This window comes from Rhinolophus hipposideros (assembly GCF_964194185.1).
Source record: "Rhinolophus hipposideros genome assembly, chromosome: 5".
In the NCBI taxonomy this organism is placed as follows: Eukaryota; Metazoa; Chordata; class Mammalia; order Chiroptera; family Rhinolophidae; genus Rhinolophus; species Rhinolophus hipposideros.
The window spans coordinates 75,758,603-75,779,956 of NC_138051.1; the positions used below are offsets into that span (position 1 = coordinate 75,758,603).

A 21,354-nucleotide genomic window follows, 5' to 3' on the forward strand; every position below is an offset into this window, starting at 1 on the left:
GTACTCACTTGCCTATCTTTGCCCCTTGGTATGAGCAAATCCTCAGCAGAGAGCCGACACTCAGGGCTGACCGTAAGAATGAATGAAGTAAGGAACGGCATCCTGAGTAAAGGCAAAGAACCGTCCTGTAAATGGAAACTGGAACGCATGCACGCCAAGCCTGATGACCCACAGTAACAGGTGTTTTCCATCTCTGATATCTGTGACTCATTCTGCACAGCTGCTTGCACACCGCGGTGTCAGCACAGGGAGGCTTCTGGAGTACAACGCCCCACACGCTGAAATGCACTGTATTCTGGGTGCCCCGGCGGCCACACACGGAGACGCACCTCACCGTCAACCTGGATTCACAAAAAAGAGGCCCTGCCACCTTAAAAATATTCATGCCTTACTGCAAAGAACAAAAGCTATGGCTTGTGCCTACGCCCCTTGCTCCCCCACCGCACCATTCTTTTTAGTTTCTAAGAAATCTATTGAGGGTGAGTCTGCATGCATTTCGTCGCTGGCCTCCCAACTCCCTAAACACACAGCCACGCACACAGACACACACCTCTTCTTCCTCCATCTGTCCCCAGCTCCCTACACACACACACACACACACACACACACACACACTCACTCACACCTCTTCTTCCTCCATCCGTCTCCAGCTCCCTACACACACACACACACACACACACACACTCACACCTCTTCTTCCTCCATTCGTCCCCAGCTCCCTACACACACACACACACACACACACTCACACCTCTTCTTCCTCCATCCGTCCCCAGCTCCCTACACACACACACACACACACACACACACTCACACCTCTTCTTCCTCCATCCGTCCCCAGCTCCCTACACACACACACACACACACACACACACTCACACCTCTTCTTCCTCCATTCGTCCCCAGCTCCCTACACACACACACACACACACACACTCACTCACACCTCTTCTTCCTCCATCCGTCCCCAGCTCCCTACACACACACACACACACACACACTCACACCTCTTCTTCCTCCATCCGTCCCCAGCTCCCTACACACACACACACACACACACTCTCACACCTCTTCTTCCTCCATCCGTCCCCAGCTCCCTACACACACACACACACACACACACACACTCACACCTCTTCTTCCTCCATCCGTCCCCAGCTCCCTACACACACACACACACACACACTCACATCTCTTCTTCCTCCATCCGTCCCCAGCTCCCTACACACACACACACACACACACACACCTCTTCTTCCTCCATCCGTCCCCAGCTCCCTACACACACACACACACACACACACACCTCTTCTTCCTCCATCCGTCCCCAGCTCCCTACACACACACACACACACACACACACACACACACTCACACCTCTTCTTCCTCCATCCGTCCCCAGCTCCCTACACACACACACACACACACACACACACACACACTCACACCTCTTCTTCCTCCATCCGTCCCCAGCTCCCTACACACACACACACACACACACACACACTCACACCTCTTCTTCCTCCATCCGTCCCCAGCTCCCTACACACACACACACACACACACACACTCACACCTCTTCTTCCTCCATCCGTCCCCAGCTCCCTACACACACACACACACACACACACACACTCACTCACACCTCTTCTTCCTCCATCCGTCCCCAGCTCCCTACACACACACACACACACACACACACACACACACTCACACCTCTTCTTCCTCCATCCGTCTCTTTCAGACGAGGCGCGTCTCCCTGGGCCGGATTGAATGGGAAAGGACGGGCCTGTCTTTGTCATTAATCCTCCCCTCCTTCGGGCGAGCCAAGCTTCTTCCGGGTCAGCGACGATCCCCGCCACCGCAATCCGGCTCGCGGCCCCCCAGACCGCTAGCCTCCGAGCGCCCGAGGGCCAGGTCGCCACCCCCCGCAGGTTGCGGGAAGGGAGGAGGGCGAGGGGGAGGGCGGGCAGCGCGGGAGTGGGGGAGGGAAGGGGGGAGGGAAGGAGGGGAAGGCAATCCGAGGAGGAGGAGGAGAGCGCAGCCTCCCGCAGCTGGCGAGGAGAATGGGAGTGCGGGGCGCCACACCGCCGCGGGGAGTCACGGCCGCGGCCGAGCTTGCTAGACGCCCGGCAGGCGCCCGCCGCTTTTAAACCCGGGAGGGCGCGGCGGCTGCAGGATCGCGGCGCGCGCTGGGCGCCGGGCGGCGGCCGAATGGAGAGGAAGGGCTCGGCGGCGGGGACCAAGGGGAACCCGAGCCCACCCGTGGCAGGCGAGGCGCAGCGGCCGCCGCCGCCTCTGTGCGTCCCGGGCGGCGGTGGAGGGGCCCCCGCGCGGGGCCAGGCTGGGGCGGCGGCCGAGCCCGCCGAGTTTATCCGGCGCGCGCACGAGTTCAAGAACCAAGGAGCGCAGTGCTACAAGGACAAGAAATTCCGCGAAGCCATCGGCAAATACCACCGGGCGTTGCTGGAGCTGAAGGGGCTGCAGCCCGCCCCCGGGGAACAGGAGCGGGACCTGCGCGCGGCCTCCCCGGCCGGGGCCTCCAACCCTGGCCGCCTCTCGGAGGAGCAGAGCAAGACAGTGGAAGCCATCGAGGTCGACTGCTACAACAGCCTGGCAGGTGAGCCGCGCCGCGCCGCGCCCCCGGCCCCTCCTCCCCCGGCCTCCCCGCCTCCCGCCCCGCGCGGGGCCGCGTTCCCCAGCTCCGGACCCCGGGTCACAGCCGCCCGCCGCGGCGAGCCCGCGATGCGTACTCCCTGCTGGGACCGTGCTGTTCTGGGAAGGAGAACCGGGGAGGGGGGCGCTTTGGGAAAAGTGTGACTTTTTAGCATCATACCTTCCAAAACTCGTTGTCATCCCGCGTCCCTTCCCCCGCATCCATCGTAAATCTCACCTATAAATAACTGGGCAGACAGGAGGAGACCCAGCTGGCCTGGCGGCGACTGCTGCTACTATCAATCCCCAGTGGACCTGGGTCGAATGCGGGAAGCAGCGCCTGGGTGGGCCACCCGCACCCACTGCATGCCCAGTGACTGCTCTCCGCAGGTATCTCTGGCTCCAGAGCTGGCCCTCATCTTCCTCCCAACTGACTGTATCCCTATGGGTAAGGTTTTCCCCCAAGTTCACTTGGCCCCAGTAGGAAAGAGCAGTCTGCCATAATGCCTTCAGCATCCTGAGCAAAATGGATTCCGAAGTGCCACTTTCTTCTCTCTGAGCTCTGCTGGGGCTCGGTTGCCAGGTGAAGAGAGTGATCTCAAAGGGAGCCTAGTTCATGGTTGGGCCAGAGCTGTGCTACATTCCTGCTCTCCTCCCTGCCTCCTTCTCACTCTGGGTAGCATTGGTCCTCACACCAGCTGTCCGCTAGATGTGAGGAAAGGGAGCCTTTCTACTGGGATGAGAAGGTGAGGTATACATTCCAGAGTTCACTTTGGGGATTGAGGGCAAAATCAGACATTTCTACAAATTTAACTTTGGCACAGGAAAATTTAGTCTCTAAAAAAGGAAGAGTCTGGATCTAGCCAGGGCCAGTCCTGTGAGAAGGTGGGAGAGGCAATGGCCTTATATCCCCTATTAAAAGCATTCCCTCCTTTCCCCCCACCCTATTTGGTGGGGTTTGGGCATGGTCCAACTCCTCTAACCAAACAAAAGTCCATTGCTCCTAATCCCTAACCCTTGAAGTTGCCTAAATTAGCCATGGACAGTTGGAGCTGAGTAGGGTTGGAAGAGTGACTGGGTGTGGCTGGGGCCCAAGCAGTTGAGGGATGAAAAAAATATCGATAATTTTGCTCTGTTCCAAATTGCAGATGTGTTCTGTTCCCTTTGAGATCTCTAGTGCCAGCCTACCTCTGCTTTTCCGTAATGCCACGTCCAGTATCATCTGTCATCAGGCAAAACCCAGGCACTTAAAAAACTGTAGTTTACAAACTTAATTAGTAGTAATAGTAGTAACAGTCGTAGAAATGGTGGTACAGATAGCAGTACTACTAGTAATAACGGCAGCAGATAAAGTAGTAGCTTAGCAAAGATGGAATATTTCAATCCCTCACAATGTACAGTTTGATTCCCTTTATTTCCTGTAAGTCTCTGGCATACTCAGTTATGCCTGATTAATAGTTAAAGGGCAGAGTGGCCTTGGGTGGGGGAAGAAGCACTCTGGATCACTAATGGGGAGATTTCAGAGTGGTAATGGAGTCTTATATTTAGTGTTATCTATGGGCATTCTGGGATTGCCCCTCACCCCATGCTTTTGGCTGCCATCCTGTGGCTAGCACTGCCTGTCTTCTACCCCAGAAGTGGTTACATTTCTATAGTGAAACCAAAGATGTGTGTCCTTGGTCAGGCCAGCCCAGTCAGGACGGGCAGGGGCTAAGATCTGGACAGCTCCTCCACTTTCGACCCCGCCTCAGCCACCCACACACTTTGGAAAACTTCAGAGCTGAGAGAATGGAGAGTAACAATAGCAGATTTCCCCCTCTACTGCCTTCTCTAGTGCTTACCACTAATATTAATAATTTACTGTGTGCACTGTGCTAGGCCCTCTACATACATTGTATTTTTTAATATTTAAAACAACTCAATAAAAAGAATATGATCATCAGTTTTGCAGAGGAAAAAACCCCAAGGTTCTAGAACCATTGAACTCCAATGTCAATGTTTTTGTCGTCACACCTTCCTGCACAAAGTCAGCATCCTCTAGACTGCTGTGTCCCTGGAGTTGTCTCAGGCAGGCTCCAGAGCCCTTATACTACTTGGAAAATTCTCTTGGGAGCTCTCAGCCCTGGTAACCAGGAGAAAGAAATAAAGTACCTTAATTCAAGGCTCCGTAGGGCTATTTTCAAATATTGGCAAGTTTCACATTAAAAAAAAGAAGAGTAATTACAAGGTGAACAGTCTTATGAAAGCCAAATCTGTATCCTGTACAGAAAATTCAACTGAGAGAAAGGATCCACATAGAAGTCACCTGGAGTAGAAGCCCAATGTTGGTTTCCTTTTAGACAATGCATAAAATCGGTTAGATATCCTAGCAAATAGAAAAGTATCCTTTCTTGTTGGATTGTAAAAGTAATGCATACCTAAATAATGCATTTTCTTTTACTAGAAAATACCAAAAAGTTTATAGAAGAAAATAGAAAACTACTTTTAACCCCACCACCTAAAGAAATCAATTGTGATATATTTCCTTCCTGTATTTTTTCTGTACCTAAATGTAAACTGTTTACAAAGCAGAGGCCCTCCAGTATCCTGCTTTTATTTCTGCTTACCAATATATCAGAAACATTTCACATTTCATTAAAATATTTTTGTGACGATTATCTTAAATGGCACCGTAAAATTTTTAAATGTGTGTTTACAATCATCATTTGATGGAAAGGGAAGGAAAGATGATCACTATCATTTCGTGAGTGCCAGAACAGTGCAGTGTGGCCCATAAGATATCCTTTCCCTCTTGTGCCTGCCAAAAGGAAGGAGACAACAACTGCAAGTTCATTCTGTCAAAAAGGCTAGTGACCCTTCCATTGGGGCTGCAGTGCCAGCTGAGCAGCCCAGCAGGCTGCAGGCAGGAGCAGTCTGAAGATGTCCTCTCAAGGACCTGTCCTCCTTCTACACAGCTGTGCATAGAACGGGAGGTCTGGGACTTAGAAGGAATTTGGACTAGCCCAGAAGGAGCTAAAGGAATAGGCTGCGTTACTACGGGCAGCTCAGCACTAAACAAAAGACTTCTGAAGGAAACCTGGATTCAGTGGACCCTTGGACTCTGCATGGAAGACTCCAAGAGAATAGCAAAGGGGTAGCTGGAATGTACTAAGAGATGTTAGTCTAAAAATGCATTTGGGGTGACTTGAGGGCATCATGTGAAGGGCATGCAGGCAATTTGCAAAGTGCCCACAGTTGTGGTCTGTTCGGGCTTAGGGTTTCTTCGGATTAGTAGGGATCTGGTCAGTGGCACAAGATGTCTGGACTTGGTTTTACAAGTCTCATTCTCTAAGGAATTCAAGGAAAGAGATGGGAGGCACCCTGTTCCTTCAGAATTTCTAACGATTTTGATACAATGACTAGAAAAGATATTCTGACTTGCCTGGGGAGATGTAAGAACCTGATCCTTACCAAGGAAGCGTGTATTGGCCTGTTGAACAACTCCTGTTGACCTTGAACAAGACACAGGACTCTCCTGGGGCCTTGGAATGTTTTGTGCCAAACCTCTTCAAGGGCAGAGCCTTTGGCTCTACATCTGTTCCTGTGGGGCTGTGGTGGCCTCACCTGGGGTATGGTCAAAAGGTTACAACACATAATGACTTGGTTGGTATTTTAAAATGATGTTTGACACTCAAATGCCAGCAGTGGAGATGGGTGCAGACAGGCCATGGTATTGCATCCAAAGGCAAGATGAGAGCCAGGCCATGCCTCTCTCCCTGACATGTCCTGTGACTTTGGATGAGCTCCGACCACGTCGTCATTTTACCTCCATTTTCCCATGCATTTTGAGCTATGTTAGGGAGATTTTTTGTTTATTTTACCAAAGGGGCAGATAATATCCATCGGTCCCAACTTGAAGCCCAGGACAGGGGTGTGACAAGGCCTAGAGAAGTCACACTGGAATAGGAACCAGTTTTATCAGAGCTTGTAGACATGTCCTGAAGCCTTGGGACCAGAGCAGCTACATAATTTGTGGGGTCTAGTGCAGAATGAATGAAACTGTGGGGCTCCTTGTTCAAAAAGCAGGGGTGAAATGTCATTAAAGATCTTAAAAGATAAAGCTTTCTTTCTTTCTTTCATGATCTCTCTCTCTCTCGACTTTATATGTTTTTATGTGATGTTTTATTTGTTATTTAATGTCATTACAAGAAAATTAACATTTTAAATTATTGGCATGAATTTTAATGTTCATCTTTATATTGTGCAATGCCACTTTTAAATGGAAATAAAACAGCACTTAATTTGCATATGGAATCATATATATTGCACAATTCACTTTTTTTTTATTAGTTTCAGGTGCACAAGACAAAGTAATACTTAGACGTTTATCATTTATATCCCTCACACTGTGTGGACCCCCCTCCCCACAACAATTCACTTTTTGTAGCTTATACATGCATATGTAGTTTATTCTTACTAGAACAGTGGAAATGCTAACAAAACAAACTCAACTGTTTTCCTTTCGCTTCTTTATATGCATACTTTATATACACACACTTTCTACCAAACTTGGCTTTCTGATGAGTAAGGAAAAGAAAAGAAATTATAGGTTACCCTAGTCTTTCTTTCTATGTCATCGTTTTCAGCCTACGTGGTTGGCTACTACAGGAAGTAACATAAGTAGGAAAGGGTTCCTAGGTCATTTGTGTTTCTTAGAATACTATTCCTTTCCTTCTGCATTTGAAGCAACTTCTGGATTGAATGGAAAGCATAGTCTGTTGGTGCTGTCAAGCATGTCTGCTTACTTACAGACCTAACAAACTCATACTTACCTTATACTCGAGTTTGGTCTTGCTGAACTCTCATTCACCGGAATTATGTGCTCATGGGGCATTGTGACTGCTATATGTGAGTGGGGCTGCAAAGAATGGTTTGCCTATCTCTTCTGCTCACGTTAATGCGCCATCGACCCATCAGACTTCACTTACAAAACACAATTTCAGAGATAAAATAATTAAGAATTTCAAAAAGGTAATAGCAGAGCATTAAGCTAAATACAAGGTGCTTCTGTGCATGGGTCCAATGTGACTACATAAATTGCCCACCCTTGAAGCCAGCCCTCAATGGGACACCAGAAGATGATTGGGTGGCTACATCTAAAGTAGACAAAATTAAATATAGACTCTAAGGCAGATTCTAACACAAAGGGTACTCAACAGAAATTGGTGTGGAACCAAAGAACCAAGCATAAAGATGGATGCATTACAAATGCAAGAACTCAGTAGTGAAAAGGAAGTCAAGAGCTAGAGATAACTGGTAACCTGGTGCCAGAAGATGAGTATTGGGGTATGAACTGGCCAAAAGAAGGGGAAAGAACAGGGGCTTCATACTAAGATCCTCAGCCAATTTCTTGCCATCTGAATGGGAGAACTTGACTGCCCAAGCCATTGTCCATCTGAGGCTATTGCTTGGACAGCACCCTGGCCAGTAAATCTTAAGCCTGTAAATGTGCTTTGAAGACCATCTTCCAAAAAAGAAGATGAGACTTGAAACTTACAGAACGCTTTCAAGAAAATAACATTCTGAATTTAGATTCTGGGCAGAGTTTCTAAAGTGGATTCTGAAGATCTTTACCTCCAAGGAAAATGAGTTGGATGGCTCTTGGCCAGAAACTCTTTGGGACGTCTTGAAGTCAGAGTCCCTACAGCTGAATACCTGGGAGTGCCCCATCAAAGGCAAGGGGATTTGGCTGCAGTGCAGACAGAAAAGCCAAGATGCAGAGCAGCCAAAAGCTGCTCCCAGAGCTTTGCAGGTTGTGAGTGACCTCCAGATGGGAACTTCTCTCCTTCCAGCTGTTCTCTTTCACCACCAGGCTGTGCCTACTCCAAACAGCTAGGATGAAAACCACATGTTTCGACAAATCAACCAGCAATTTCCCAATTCCCAGGTGTTTGGCTTTGGGAAGTCTGATGTACATGCTGGGAACCGAGTTTTCCATTTTCACCATGATGATTAGTGTTTTCCAGTCCCAACCACATAGGAGCAACCACAAGTTCTAGCACAGAAAATGGCACCAAACACAAAAAAGCCAAAAATAATGCTGTAGAAGATTAAAGGAGTTTAGCCTTGCTGGTGATGTTCATATGGCCTTGAAATGATTCATTAGCAGTATAAAGCTCTTTCTTTTATACATACATATCATATATTATCTTTCTATATGTTATACATACATAACATATATTATCTTTCTTTTATACATACATATCATATCAGCAATGAAATGGTACCATATCTAGTATGACTCAAAATCATAGTTCCCAAATATTTTTGAAAAGGAAGCAGGATGTGTAGTGCCAAGGAGGTTTGACTTGAACTAGAAAAATTCTAGGTTGAAATGTAGCCAAGTGGACCTTCTTGCCCTTTCTGAATATTATGGCTAGATTTACACAGAGGAAGCTTATGGGGCAAATGTTTCCCTTCCACAATGTTTCTGTGTGTAAAGAATAAAAGTGAGAAGTGGTGCTAACTAGCTAGCTCAAGAGTTATGTAAAATCAGAATTATAATTTCAGATTTGGGTATAACCCCATCCCTTACAGGTGCATGAATTTCCTTTTCAACATTACCAACTTGTCATCCAGCATGAACTTAGGCATGTCCAACAATAAAGGTACTCACCACCACCTAAAGTGACTCATTTAACAACCACCACCACCACAAAACGACAATATAATAATGTTAATAAACAGTAACTGTAAAGATCTAATTGGCTCTATGAAACAGTTCATGAATCGGGCAGCATCTCATCTAGCAAGCAGAGAGATACTTCGAGGGGTTACACAGGATGGAAGGCTTTTTCAAAAAGGAGGGTAAGACAAGAAACTTATCAGCAAGAGAAAAATCAAACTTCACTGGAGGAAAGTAAGCGTTCAGGTGACAATAGCTTCTCATTGGCTGAGCTGCAGTATTTCCTTGGCTGGGCTTGTTGCTGGGCAAGAGGAAAATCTTCCTCCTGCTAGAGTAGTAAAGTAGCTGCACTTCCTGTTTGGGAGTGCAAGGTATGTTTTTCCCTGTTGGGGGTCTGTAATTGATGTCTTTCTATTTGGAGTAATTGTCAAGTGGTAGGGTATAAGAGCTTTCTCTACAGGCCTTCCCATTTTCAGTTTTAGTTGAGATCTCTTTTGTTAATTTTCACAGTAACGATGGCAGTAAAGACTACCATGATGAGCCCAATTCATGGCACCCAATAGATGTTGGATGAATGTGTTTGAAATAAATGAAAATGCTTATCCCAGCATCTGTCTTATATTAAGGATCCAATAAATTCAGTCATTCCATTATATTGAGCACCTAATATGTACTAGACTCCGGGTTTGGGGGCTGGGTATGCAGGAGTAAACATGAAGAACAAGGTCTCTGCCTTTATTTGATATACAACTTTATTTGATATACAACTTTGTGAGACAGAAAGCTCAAGCTTAGAACAGTTGAGTCACTTGCCCATGGCCACATAGTATGTGGCAAACTGGGATTTCTCATCCGTCAGGTCTGTAATTCCAAAGCCTATAGTCCTAACCATTCACCCAATAGCCTCCATGTTTAATAGTTTCTTCCTTAAGTACTAAAATTTGCCTCCTTGAAATTTCTATCGATCCTTCCATATTCTATCTACCCTTTGAAACAACTTGGAATACATCTCATCACTGTAACAAGGACAAACCCTAACATTTTTAGGGCAAGTTGCTTGCCCATCCTCCAGTCTTGTTTTCTGTACATATCCTTTTACTGTGATTAAATCCTTTTACTGTGATTGTGCCTTGTGTGATCAGGATTCCCATTCTATGACCATCCTGGGTGATTAAAGGGAAATTGTCCTGTGTTCTATAACCAGGTCATAGTTTCCCTAGGTCCTACGTCACTAGAAAGGTGACCTGAATTTGTACGGACAGAGAGGAGTGAGGAACTAGTGAGTCATAATTTCCAATGAGCCTAGAGGCCACCGAAGCCCCATTCATATCTCCTCCTTTTTTCTAGGCTAGAGTGTGTGAATTCCAGTTCAGAGATTTTGAGAAATTTAAGTGGAAACGTTAAGAGTAGAAGTTCATTTCGGCCATTACTATTTCAGTATCCTCTCAGTGGACAATGAGGGGAAATGACCCACCAGAAGAATAACATCTGGAGTTGTCCAAATGCGTTACTTCAGACCAGGACGTTTTTAATGTAATGAAAGTGATGATACCATCATTTGAAATAAGTTCCAGTTTAAGTGCCAAATGAAGTTGGACACTATTATTCTGCATGTCATGGAACGTTGGCTCTGCTGACATCCTGGAAGGTCATACTTATTTTTTAGTTTGTGTTTTTATGACTGGCTGATGTTGTATTCTTTCCTGATGGGCAAAAAACCTCATCTCTCAGGAAACAAAAACAAAAATCCCCAAACCCAGCACTGACTAGCTGGCCCTATGTCTAGTGGAACACTAATGGAGGTAGTCCCACATTAGAGCTGATGGCAGATTCATTACTTAATCTCACTACTTGAACTTATTCTGATCACAAGATCTCTGACCTTGAGTTTCCTCACTGATTAAATGGGTATACTCATGCCAGCCTGACTTATAAGGTAAGGACAGGGGGCAAGAAGATATGTATATGAATGTACTTTGTAAACTACAAAATATTAAAAATGTAAATTATCATTTTAAGTGGGAGGGGAGATATAGGAGGAGAAAAAAGAAGTGGGACCTGCCCAATGAAGGAAATTCTCACTTCTAATTCTAACAATTTTAAGATAAAAGGGATATTTGAATAGTATCTACTAGGAAAATTCTCTTGATACCTGCTTTCTGTATTAAATATCTATCGACATGGACTGTCCCATGTAATTTCAAACACAAACACTAAAAGGGTTCCCCAAATGCAGGTTGCTTCATAGTCCACCAAAACAGCACTTGTTAAGAGAGAGAGAGAGAGAGAGAGAGAGAGAGAGAGAGAGAGAGAGAGAGAGAATCTGATGAGGCTCATGCATGGGGTGTGGGGTGTTCTTTGAAGGCTAAGATTTCCTCCATTTCTTCAAATGTTCCCATCTTTAAGAACATAGAGGAAGTGTGGCTTGCTGGACAGGGACTTGGACTACAAGTTCTTTCTCTAATCTGCCAGGTGCCTTGGGTCAAGGAATTTAACCTCTTGGGCCCAGTTTTCTGATTTATAAAAACCTAGGGTTAGATTCCAAGATCTCAAAGGTCCTTTACACCTCTTAAAAAAAAAATTTTCTCTGCATGTGAAGGCAGTCTGGCTGCGACATCTGTCACCCCATTGATCACCAGGGGTGATTAGGCCATTCTGGCTGGCTAGGCGGGTGTGCCCTTCCTCCCTCCCTGCTCCACGAGAGTCCCTCCTGAAGCTACACACTGGGTCGAAGAGGACAACCTTCCCAGCTAGAGGAGGGTCATCTTCGGTCAAGGGTAAGCGAGTAGCTGCGCTCTCCTGCTAGAGCCTTCAAACAAGCTCTCAAAGTCCATTTGTAGGAGAATGTAGGGTAGTTAAGCTTCCAAGACCCCAGACACATCCAAATGAGACACTGCATGTGGCAATCTGCCTTTCTTTAAGGAAAGGAGGGAGAGAAAGATGGAGGGAGGCAGGGGGAGGGAGGAAGGAAGGAATGAAGGAAAAAAGAAAAATTCTCCATGCCATTCTTTGTGAACTATGTGGCCCTCACAAAGAAGGGGATAATTTTGTGTGTGCTAACATAGACCAGTCTCCAAAATGTGTTATTATACATAGAGGCAGAATGCAGGACAGTGTTTAATATGATTCCCTTTGTGTACAGAAAAAAGATACAAACTAGCATAAAAGTGTTTGCATTCAAAATTATCTGAAATCATACAAGTGAAGCTGTTTACTTGAAAATGATAAGCAGAGGAATTGGCGAAAGAGACTAAGTCTTTTGTTATTATTAAGACTTTATTGTTTTTAGACCATTTTAAGGCTCACAACAAAATTGAGGTGAAGGTAGAGATATTTCTTATATACTCCCTGCCCCCACACAGGCTCAGCCTCCCCCATTATCAACGTCCCCACCACAGCGGTACATTTGTCACAACTGAGGAACCTACGATGACACACCGTAATCACTCAATGTCCATGGTTAACATTAGGGCTTGCTCTCACATTCTATGGAGTCAGACAAATGTATGACATGTATCCATCACTAGAGTATCATACAGAGTGTTTTCACTGTCATAAAAATCCTCCGTGCTCTGTCTGTTCATCTCTTGTCCTCCACCCCTAAGGCCTGGCAAACACTGATTTTTCTTTTTACTGTTCTCCATAGTTTTGCCTTTTCCAGTATGCCATGGAGTTGGAATCATACAGTACGTAGCCTTCTCAGATTGGCTTCTTTCACTGAGTAATATGCATCTGAGGTTCCTCCATGTCTTTTTAAACTTAATTTTAAATCTTTCTGTAGTGTTTGATTTTTCTAACCATATGTATTACTGCTTTTATATTTCAAGAAAAATGATGACAGAGTTATCTGTGCAGAGAAATTAGTTTTGCTTTCCTTTTATTTTCTTGAAGAAAAACCACGTTATAAACATAATTGTTAGTGCCATTTGGGATATTACCCATGCATGTCTATCCTTGTTTGATAGTAATGCCAAAGATGTCAAGCAAAATCATCCCAAGCCCCAAATTTTCTCTTAATATCCCGTCAGAGGACTCATGCCCCTTTCTGCAGTGCCCACCATCCCAATCCACACACAGGGCTAGATCCTGGCAGCTTGGTACCCCACAGTAGAAGGATACCCTTCTGGACTCAGTCACATGTTAGTGACAGTTTGAATCTGCTGGTGAGATGGGGAAGAAAGTTGAGTCAGAGTCTGTGATATAACCTGGTCCTAAACGTTAGTGACATGCCCCTGGTGTTAACAAAGAGATGGTATGGGCGCGCAGTGTCCAAGATTTTTGTTGGCCCCTGAGTCTAGGAAATCCTGCCCATCGGTGGCTCAGACATAGCAGCCAGAGCATCAGAAGGAAAGTCACGCATTCGTAGAATCTTTATTGGACGCCCGCCCTGACTCCTCACGGCCCAAAGCTAAATCCTTTCTGCTCTCCTCAAAACATGGCATGAGGCAGTAGAAACCAGGATGCTAGCTCAGATTCTGCTGCTAACTTGCTCTGTGATTTTGGACAAGTCATATCACTCTAAGCCTCAGTCTCCCCATATGTAAACAGTGGGGGTTGGGTCAGATGCCCTTCAAGTCTCCTTTTAGAAGTATTGAATCATCTAGGATTTTGAAGGCCCTCCAGCCCCCTCCTCCCCTCGGCCTCTCTTTCTGGAGATCCCTAAGGAGTGAGCATTTTGGGATATGATTCTGGGCCTATTACTCATGCTGAGTCAGAACCGAGCGCCTTTCTCGAATGGACCCGCCATCCCACGTTGTGGAAATCACTGGGTCTTGGGAACTTGTGTGAACACGTCCCTCATACCTATATAAGGAGAGGGCTGTATCCCTGTGTGTGCCAGTGAGGACAGAAGGGAAGAGAGAGTACACAGAGGAACAGACAGGCAGCGGACCTATATCCCCAGGAAACCTGCAGAGCAATGTGGCCTAATGGAAAAGAACTTTACATAACATAAAAGCATCTGGGTTTGAATCCTGACTTCCCATCGACTCCTCCATTAGCCTTGGACAGGTCCCAAGCTCTATGACCTTCTGTTTACGTGACAGCAAGGAAGTAATAATAGGCACCACACAGGATTGTGATGACGAGTGAAATTAAACGATACATGCACACATGCCTAACACAGTGCCTGGCACATAACAGACGCTTGCTTACTAAATGATGGTTATATGTAAATCTAACTCCTACCCTGGTAGGTACTAAGACAGGAAAGTATGTGATAGGGAGGGGAAAAAGAAGCAATGAGGGAATATGGGAAGCAAGTGAGTACACAGAGGAGGGCAAAAGAGGGCTCAGGGAAGTTTCACCTCCCTAAGTGGCTAAGGTGCAGGGGAGGTGAACAAGGTGTGAACCAACAGCCTTCAGTGTGGGTTTTTGCTACCTGATGCATTGCTGGGCGGGGGAGGCTGAGTGAACAAGTGACCCATCAGGCTTCCTCTGAAGGGCAGCTGAGTTCCAGCAGAACACAGAGCCCTTGGGTCAGGGGTTTGTGCCTACTTATAACTTCTCAGGATCAGGTAAGTCCAGGAAACACTTAGAAACTGCTAGCTTCTAGGCAGCAATGTCTCTGGCCTGAAATTGTGTAAGCTAAGAAGCCTCAGTTAGACAGCCTCTGCTCTCTGCCACCTTTTTTTTTTTTTTTTTTTTTTTACTCTGCCCCAGGGTTTTCTGACCCTTTATTTGAACTGAACTAGCAGTGAAAGAACTTCGGGCTCTTTCACATGTCAGACCAGTTCAGAGTGTGAGAGCAAGAGAATAAGGAGTTGCCAGGAACAGAGGATACATGCTGGGATCAATTGGGTTCCCTGGGGAGCTTAACAAGCAAGAAAGCTTACTGGTAGGAAGGGGAAATAGAGGAAGGCAAGACCTCTGTGAGAGGGAGGCATCCGAAGGAAAGGCTGCTAGGCTGGCAGCCTCATGCCTGCTCTGCCTGCCCCTCTTGTGCCTCGTGCTGGTGCCAGCTTACTGAACTCCTTCTGGTGTCAGATGAGGAAAGCCCCTGGTTTGACCAGGCACCCTGAGCACGAAAACACTAGCAAGGTGTGTCCCTTGGGCCGACCTTTTAATTCCCCCCTTCTAGGCACTCCTCCACTGTAATGTCCCCTCATGAGCCTAGGTTTCTCCAAGGCGGTGCCCCATGAACAGGCAGTGCTTTCTGCTCAGGAAACCCTCAGAAGCCTGATCCGCACCTTTCTTCCCTCTTAGAAGATGGAATGGCCAGGGGTGATTTTTTAAAATAGTTTTCTAATTGCAACATGAAAACATCGTAATGATAAAAGATAATGGAAAATAAATGAAATTCAAAGAAAAAACTAAAACTCACTTGTCACCCATGACCCCAAGATGCCCACTCTTTCCTCTTTGGGTTTACGTCCTCCCAGCCTTCCTCTGTTGTGTATATAAACATATATGTGTAAAACATACCAGCCAGCCCACGTCAATGTCTACCTTTCTCCAGGTTATTTGTACAAGAAGGGGTTTGTCTCATATGTGCTGGGGCCACTGCTGGAAAGCCCAGGTCTCCCTCCTTCCCCTCTGCCCCCACAGGGGCATCAACCAAGGGCCAGTTCTACTTCCCCTTGTTGCTTCTTTCCTTCCATGACCTCTGATACCACCCCATCAGGCTGTACAGTCATGTCAGATTTTACGGAATGGTACAGGATACAAAGGATTGTGCAGCTCAAAAGCTGAATATTCAACATTGTTTTTTTCCTCAAACTGATTTGGCTATCAGACTACCAGGAATTTCTTAATTGACCTCTTATTTTTTGTGACTGGTTCCAACTACCTAGCATGCTTCTCAGACTTTTTCCCCTTCTAGTCCTTTTCCACATCTTAGGTTCTCTGATTATCAAATTGCTGTCATTTCATATTCAGAGCAGTTTGACCATCTTTTCTTCTTTTCATTTACCTGATTTGCCTGATCTCAAAGCTTCCCCTTCCTCACTGAAGCAGTTGATGAGGATATTCTAAAAATGAGGTAATTTCTTCCTGAATAGAAACTCTGATGCCTACTATTATAACTCTTCATTCGTATTCTCTCTCTCTCTCTCTCTCTCTCTCTCTCTCTCTCTCTCTCTCTCTCTCTTCCTCCCTCCCCCCCACTCCTATTTTTCACAAGATTCAGGTTGTACTGCATAAAGTTTTATCCATTCTCCTACTGATGGATATTTAGGGTATTTCCAACACTTTGCTATATCGCACAGTGCTGCCACAAAGGCCACAGAAGTGCTTTTTCTGCTACATGTGTGCCTGTTAACTAACTTATCCCCAAACAAAACTGGTGACAAAACTGGTCTGGTGTCATAGAGGGATGCTGAGAGAGGCAGCGGGAACAGGAAAGCTATTGCTGGAGTCATGGAGAAATGGTGGGAGAGGTGATCCGAACAGGAGAGGTATTCTTTAAAGTACAAAAAAGCACAGGATGGAATTTTGGCTCCTGAGATTCTCCCCCATCCTGGCACAGAATTCCTGCCAATGGCATGACGTGTGTCCTTGGCCAGAGCCAACAAGGAAAAAAAGATCAAATCAGGCAGTGGATTTCTTCTGAATATTTCTGGGCGTATACTCATTTATCACATCCGCATGGCCCAGCTGGCCCCTTCAAAGTCCCATTTCCAACCCAAGAGAGGGGTGTTAATGAAGACTCCAACAAAAATAGTCCTGTCTCACCTTTTTCCTACTATTCCCGTCTTTCTCTGTGTCAACTGCAGTGAGATCCTGCATAGGATCACTTGTAAGTGTGCTGCCAGGATGCCCAGATCTATGCCTTCCCTCATGAACAGTGGCATGTGAGGGGCACCAAAAAACTGAGGTGACCTCAGGCTTTGGCATTACAACACCCTTGAGTAGATCCAGATATCCCTTAAAAGACTGTCAGTATAAGCCTTTAGCTTATCAGATTTTTAGATTGGTGTTTCACCTTCACTCTTTTACCTGCCACTTTGAAAGCTCAGTACTGGCCAATGAAGGATGAATAAGAATATGAAGTCATTGAAGATTATCAACATCTTTTGAATGCGCCCCTTTTTCCTCCCAAAGCTCCAGGCACAGGCCGGGATGACGAATCCATATTAAATAAGTTCACTAAGAGCCTCTGCCCAGGAATGTGCCATGATGGTGAGAGTGGTACAGCAGCCCTTGTTCAATCAGCCCTTGAATGCTCGGGGAATCGAAGGGAAGAATTCAAAGGGTGAGAAAACAAAGAGCAGCTTGGGAATGGTAAAAAGCAGAGATCTCCAAGGACAGTGTTGCTAAAACAGAGAAAACAAAAACACTTGGCAATGTTTGTTTGAATCAAGTGCAAGCATGTGCTATGCTAGATTGGAAAAATAGGTCAGAAATTAAAGTGATTGGAATCGGAGGAGATTCAGCTCACTAGATAAAGCCAAATGACTCCTGGTAGTATGCAGAGCAATAGCAGAAGTGGGAGAATTCTTTCTCCCACTGTCTGGGCGCCAGGCAAGGCAAATGTGACATGAACAATGACACTGCCATCCTCCTCTTGTTATAGCTTTTCCGTGCTTTAGATTTGGAAAAGATTCTTAAAGATCAGTGAGTCCAGGTTTCCAATCTTTACCACCAGCTCTGCAGGAATGGAACCAACATAGGACTTATGCTTAGACAACACTGATTCTTTCCCTACAAGTCAAATGGCCTCAGCAAGCAAGTCATTTAACTTCCCCAAGCCTTTGGAAGCTTCTGGAAGTAGGGCTAATACCTATTTCCCAGAGTCACTATGAGGGTCAGGTGAGTTGTAATTATAAAACACTATACTGATATTAGGAATTGCTACTTACTGAGCACCCAATATGTGTGAATCACTATAATGTGGTTTTGTTGTGTGGGGATTTAAAGATGACGTACAGATGTTTGTCTAGAATGGTGAAGAAGACATGTTTCATTAATAACTGCAATATTAGGTATCTCCTGATCTGAGTATGTGGATGTGGAAAATAATTTTATTCTTTGGAAAACTAAAGGGTCCACTGCATGATCGTACCTGTAGGTCTGATCTCATTAGGAAAAGGCTACTTAACATGTTGTGTGAAAGCATTACCATTAGGTGGGGGTGTGCTATAATTCACAGGTAATAGAAAAACAATTTCTCAGCAAATTAGAAATAGAGGAAAAGTACCTGAACTTGATAAAGAGCATCTACAAAAAAACTAAAGCTAGCATCATACTTAATGGTGAGAGAATGAATACTTTCCCTTATGACCCAGGAATTGCACACGTGGGCATGTATCCTAGATAAATGAAAGCTGCCTGTGAATGTTCATAGCAGCATTATTCATAGTAATCCAAAACTGGAAACAGCCCAGATGTCCTTCAACTGATAAATGGTCAAACAAACTATAGTATATCCATACCATGGAATACTACTCAGCAATAACAAGGAATGCTCAGGGGAATTATGCTGTGTGAAAAAGAGCCAATTCCGAAAGACTTCAAACTGTCTGATTCAACTTATATAATGCTTTGAAATGTCAAAATTCTAGACATAGAGAACAGAGTAGGGGTGAGAGGAAGTGGGGATATAGGAGGGATATGTATATAGTTATAAAAGAGTAACAGGGGCCGACCCAGTGGCTCAGGAGGTTGGAACTCCTTGCTCCTAACTCCGAAGGCCGCCAGTTCGATTCCCACATGGGCCAGTGGGCTCTCAACCACAAGGTTACCAGTATGATTCCTCAAGTCCCGCAAGAGATGGTGGGCTGCGCCCCCTGCAACTAGCAATGGCAACTGGACCTAGAGCTGAGCTGCACCTTCCACAACTAAGATTGAAAGGACAACAACTTGACTTGGAAAAAAAAAGAGTAACAGGAGGGCTCCTTGTGGAATGGAACTGTTCTTTAACTTAACTTTGGAGGTAGACAGAGGAACCTACATATGTAATAAAATGGTATATAACTAAACACATACACACACACGTACAAGTAAAGCCAGGGAAATCTGAATAAGATCTGTGGATTGTATCAGTATCAGTATTATAGTCAATATATTGTACTATGGTTTTACTATTGAAGGAAAATTGGGTAAAGGGTACAGGAGATCTCACTATATTATTTTTTACAACTGTATGTAAAGCTACAGCTACCCAATAAAAATTTCAATTAAAAAACAATACTGTGGGAGTTAGCTTTCAAGCATCAGATAAGATAGAAGCTGTTTCAGGAAGAAACCAGAGATGTGTGGCATCAGCTGTATTAGGCTAACAGTAGACTCTCAGTGGAATTGGAGATGCTGGTGGTTTTAGAACTTAAAAATTAGTGTTGGTGGAAACTCTGCACTTGTTTCATTTGTTTGTTTGTTTGTTTCTTTGAATACAGAGAAACAAGTGGGGTAGAGGGTCCTGGAGAATTATATAGAAATTTTCCAGATGAGAAGTATACATATAAAGTATACATATAAAGTGAGCACAGTTTGGCACTTATGAGGGTAAGAAGCAGAATCATGCCTCAAATCTAATGAAGGAACTGAGTTAAAATTCATCATAAGGAGAAAGATCTAAGATGGCAGAGTAGACAAGCACTGTGCATGCTTCCATGAACATTTTAAAATTACAACTAAATTATAGAACAATCAACCTGGAGAACCATCTGAAGTCGGGCTGAACTGAAGTTTTATAACTAAGGATATAAAGAAGAAACTATGTCAAGACTGGTAGGAGGAGCAGAGATGAGAAACGGGCTAACCCCAAACTTTCATGTGGCGATTGAGAATCAGGAGGGATATCTCGGCCATGGAGTTTATCCCAAGGAGCAAGGGACCCCAGCCCCACTGGTGCCAGGAAGAGGAGTCCCCACAACATCTGGCTGTGAAAAGCAATGGGGATTCCAACCATCCAGGTGGGACAGAAGGATGTGGGAACCCAGACATCCTTTTAAACAGCCCGTGCACAGACTCACTCATAGGCACTCACCTGGGCCCCAGTGGAGGGATGGTGACTCGGGCATTGAAGGCATTCGGGGCACAGACTAAGGTGAGAGCTGGAGGAGAGTCGCCATTTTACCGGTGTGGGGTCCTTCTCCCATGCAGTCCTAGTAGGCTGGTGCCATCTTTCTTGTGTTGAGCCTAGCCAACAGGCCAAATCTGAATCTGATTGGCCTAGTGAGCTCTACTGGGACCCCACCCTATCCAACTCCTCCAATGCCAGAGGCACTTTCTCACAAGCAGCCAGCCCTGCTCGCATTGCACTTTTTCTTGGAAAACTATCAGAGTCCGAGGGCCCCAGGTGGGCAGCGACTGGCCTCAGTGTGCTCTGAGACTTTTGCTGAGTAGTTCCAGGCTCAGCACTGGTGCCAAAAAAGAGTCTATATTAACCTGGTGACCACAACTCTTCCCATTCTAGTGACTCCCTGAGACCCTGTCTCATCCAATTCATGTACCACATAAGGCTTTATCAGTAGCTGAACCTTAAGAGAGCTGGCAAGTGGCAGCAGGCCTTGGCATGTCCTGGCTTTTTGGGGAGCCATCCTAGGCTCCCTACTGGTGCAGCCATCCTCAGTTCGTAGTGTATTCTCTCCCACATACCTCCAACTTTAGCACAGGAAGTTAACAACCGCAAATCATTTTGTAGCTCCTATCAGGTAGTCCCCAGCCAATCACAGGCAGGAGGTGACCTAGGCCTGCACTGGAGACCCTCCTCAGAGGCCTCAGAACCAACATACTTGGAGACCACAGCAGAGTACCAGCCAATTAGCCCCACAAGTGGCACACACAAAGGACGGTCTCAACAGGCACCAGAGCCCCCTAGGGTGAATTCCACTCATTGGGGTAACCCCCCTGCATAGCAGTCGGTAAGCTTTGGATGTGGCCAAACACCACAGCCAATCAGCCTGAGGGTCAGTCCCACCCACTGATATGCCAAAAGCAATTAAGGCTCAAATACAACATAAGGGTACACACAACCCCCACAAGAGACACTCCTGGAGCACCCAGAGCAGTGACCAGGGAGAGACTGTGCCAGGGTCCTACAGGGCACCTACAACATAAGACCACCCAGCCAAGACTGGGAGATATAGAAGATCAAC

At 45.8% G+C, this 21,354-nt stretch overlaps 1 protein-coding gene across 2 annotated transcripts in view; it reads left to right on the forward strand.

Moving 5' to 3' along the window:
* Positions 1-1,508: 1,508 nt before the first annotated feature.
* The window catches only part of TTC9 (tetratricopeptide repeat domain 9), a 39,397-nt gene continuing 19,551 nt past the window's right edge, over positions 1,509-21,354 (forward strand). The window contains exons 1-2 of one of the 2 annotated variants that reach the window (XM_081049454.1): positions 1,509-2,620; positions 2,912-6,717. In XM_081049454.1, the coding sequence (XP_080905580.1) occupies positions 1,774-2,620; positions 2,912-3,159 (1,095 nt within the window). In that variant the 5' untranslated portion in view covers positions 1,509-1,773 and the 3' untranslated portion in view covers positions 3,160-6,717. Of the gene's footprint in view, positions 2,621-2,911; positions 6,718-21,354 lie in introns of those variants that run through there. The other variant, XM_081049453.1, reaches the window with a different exon arrangement.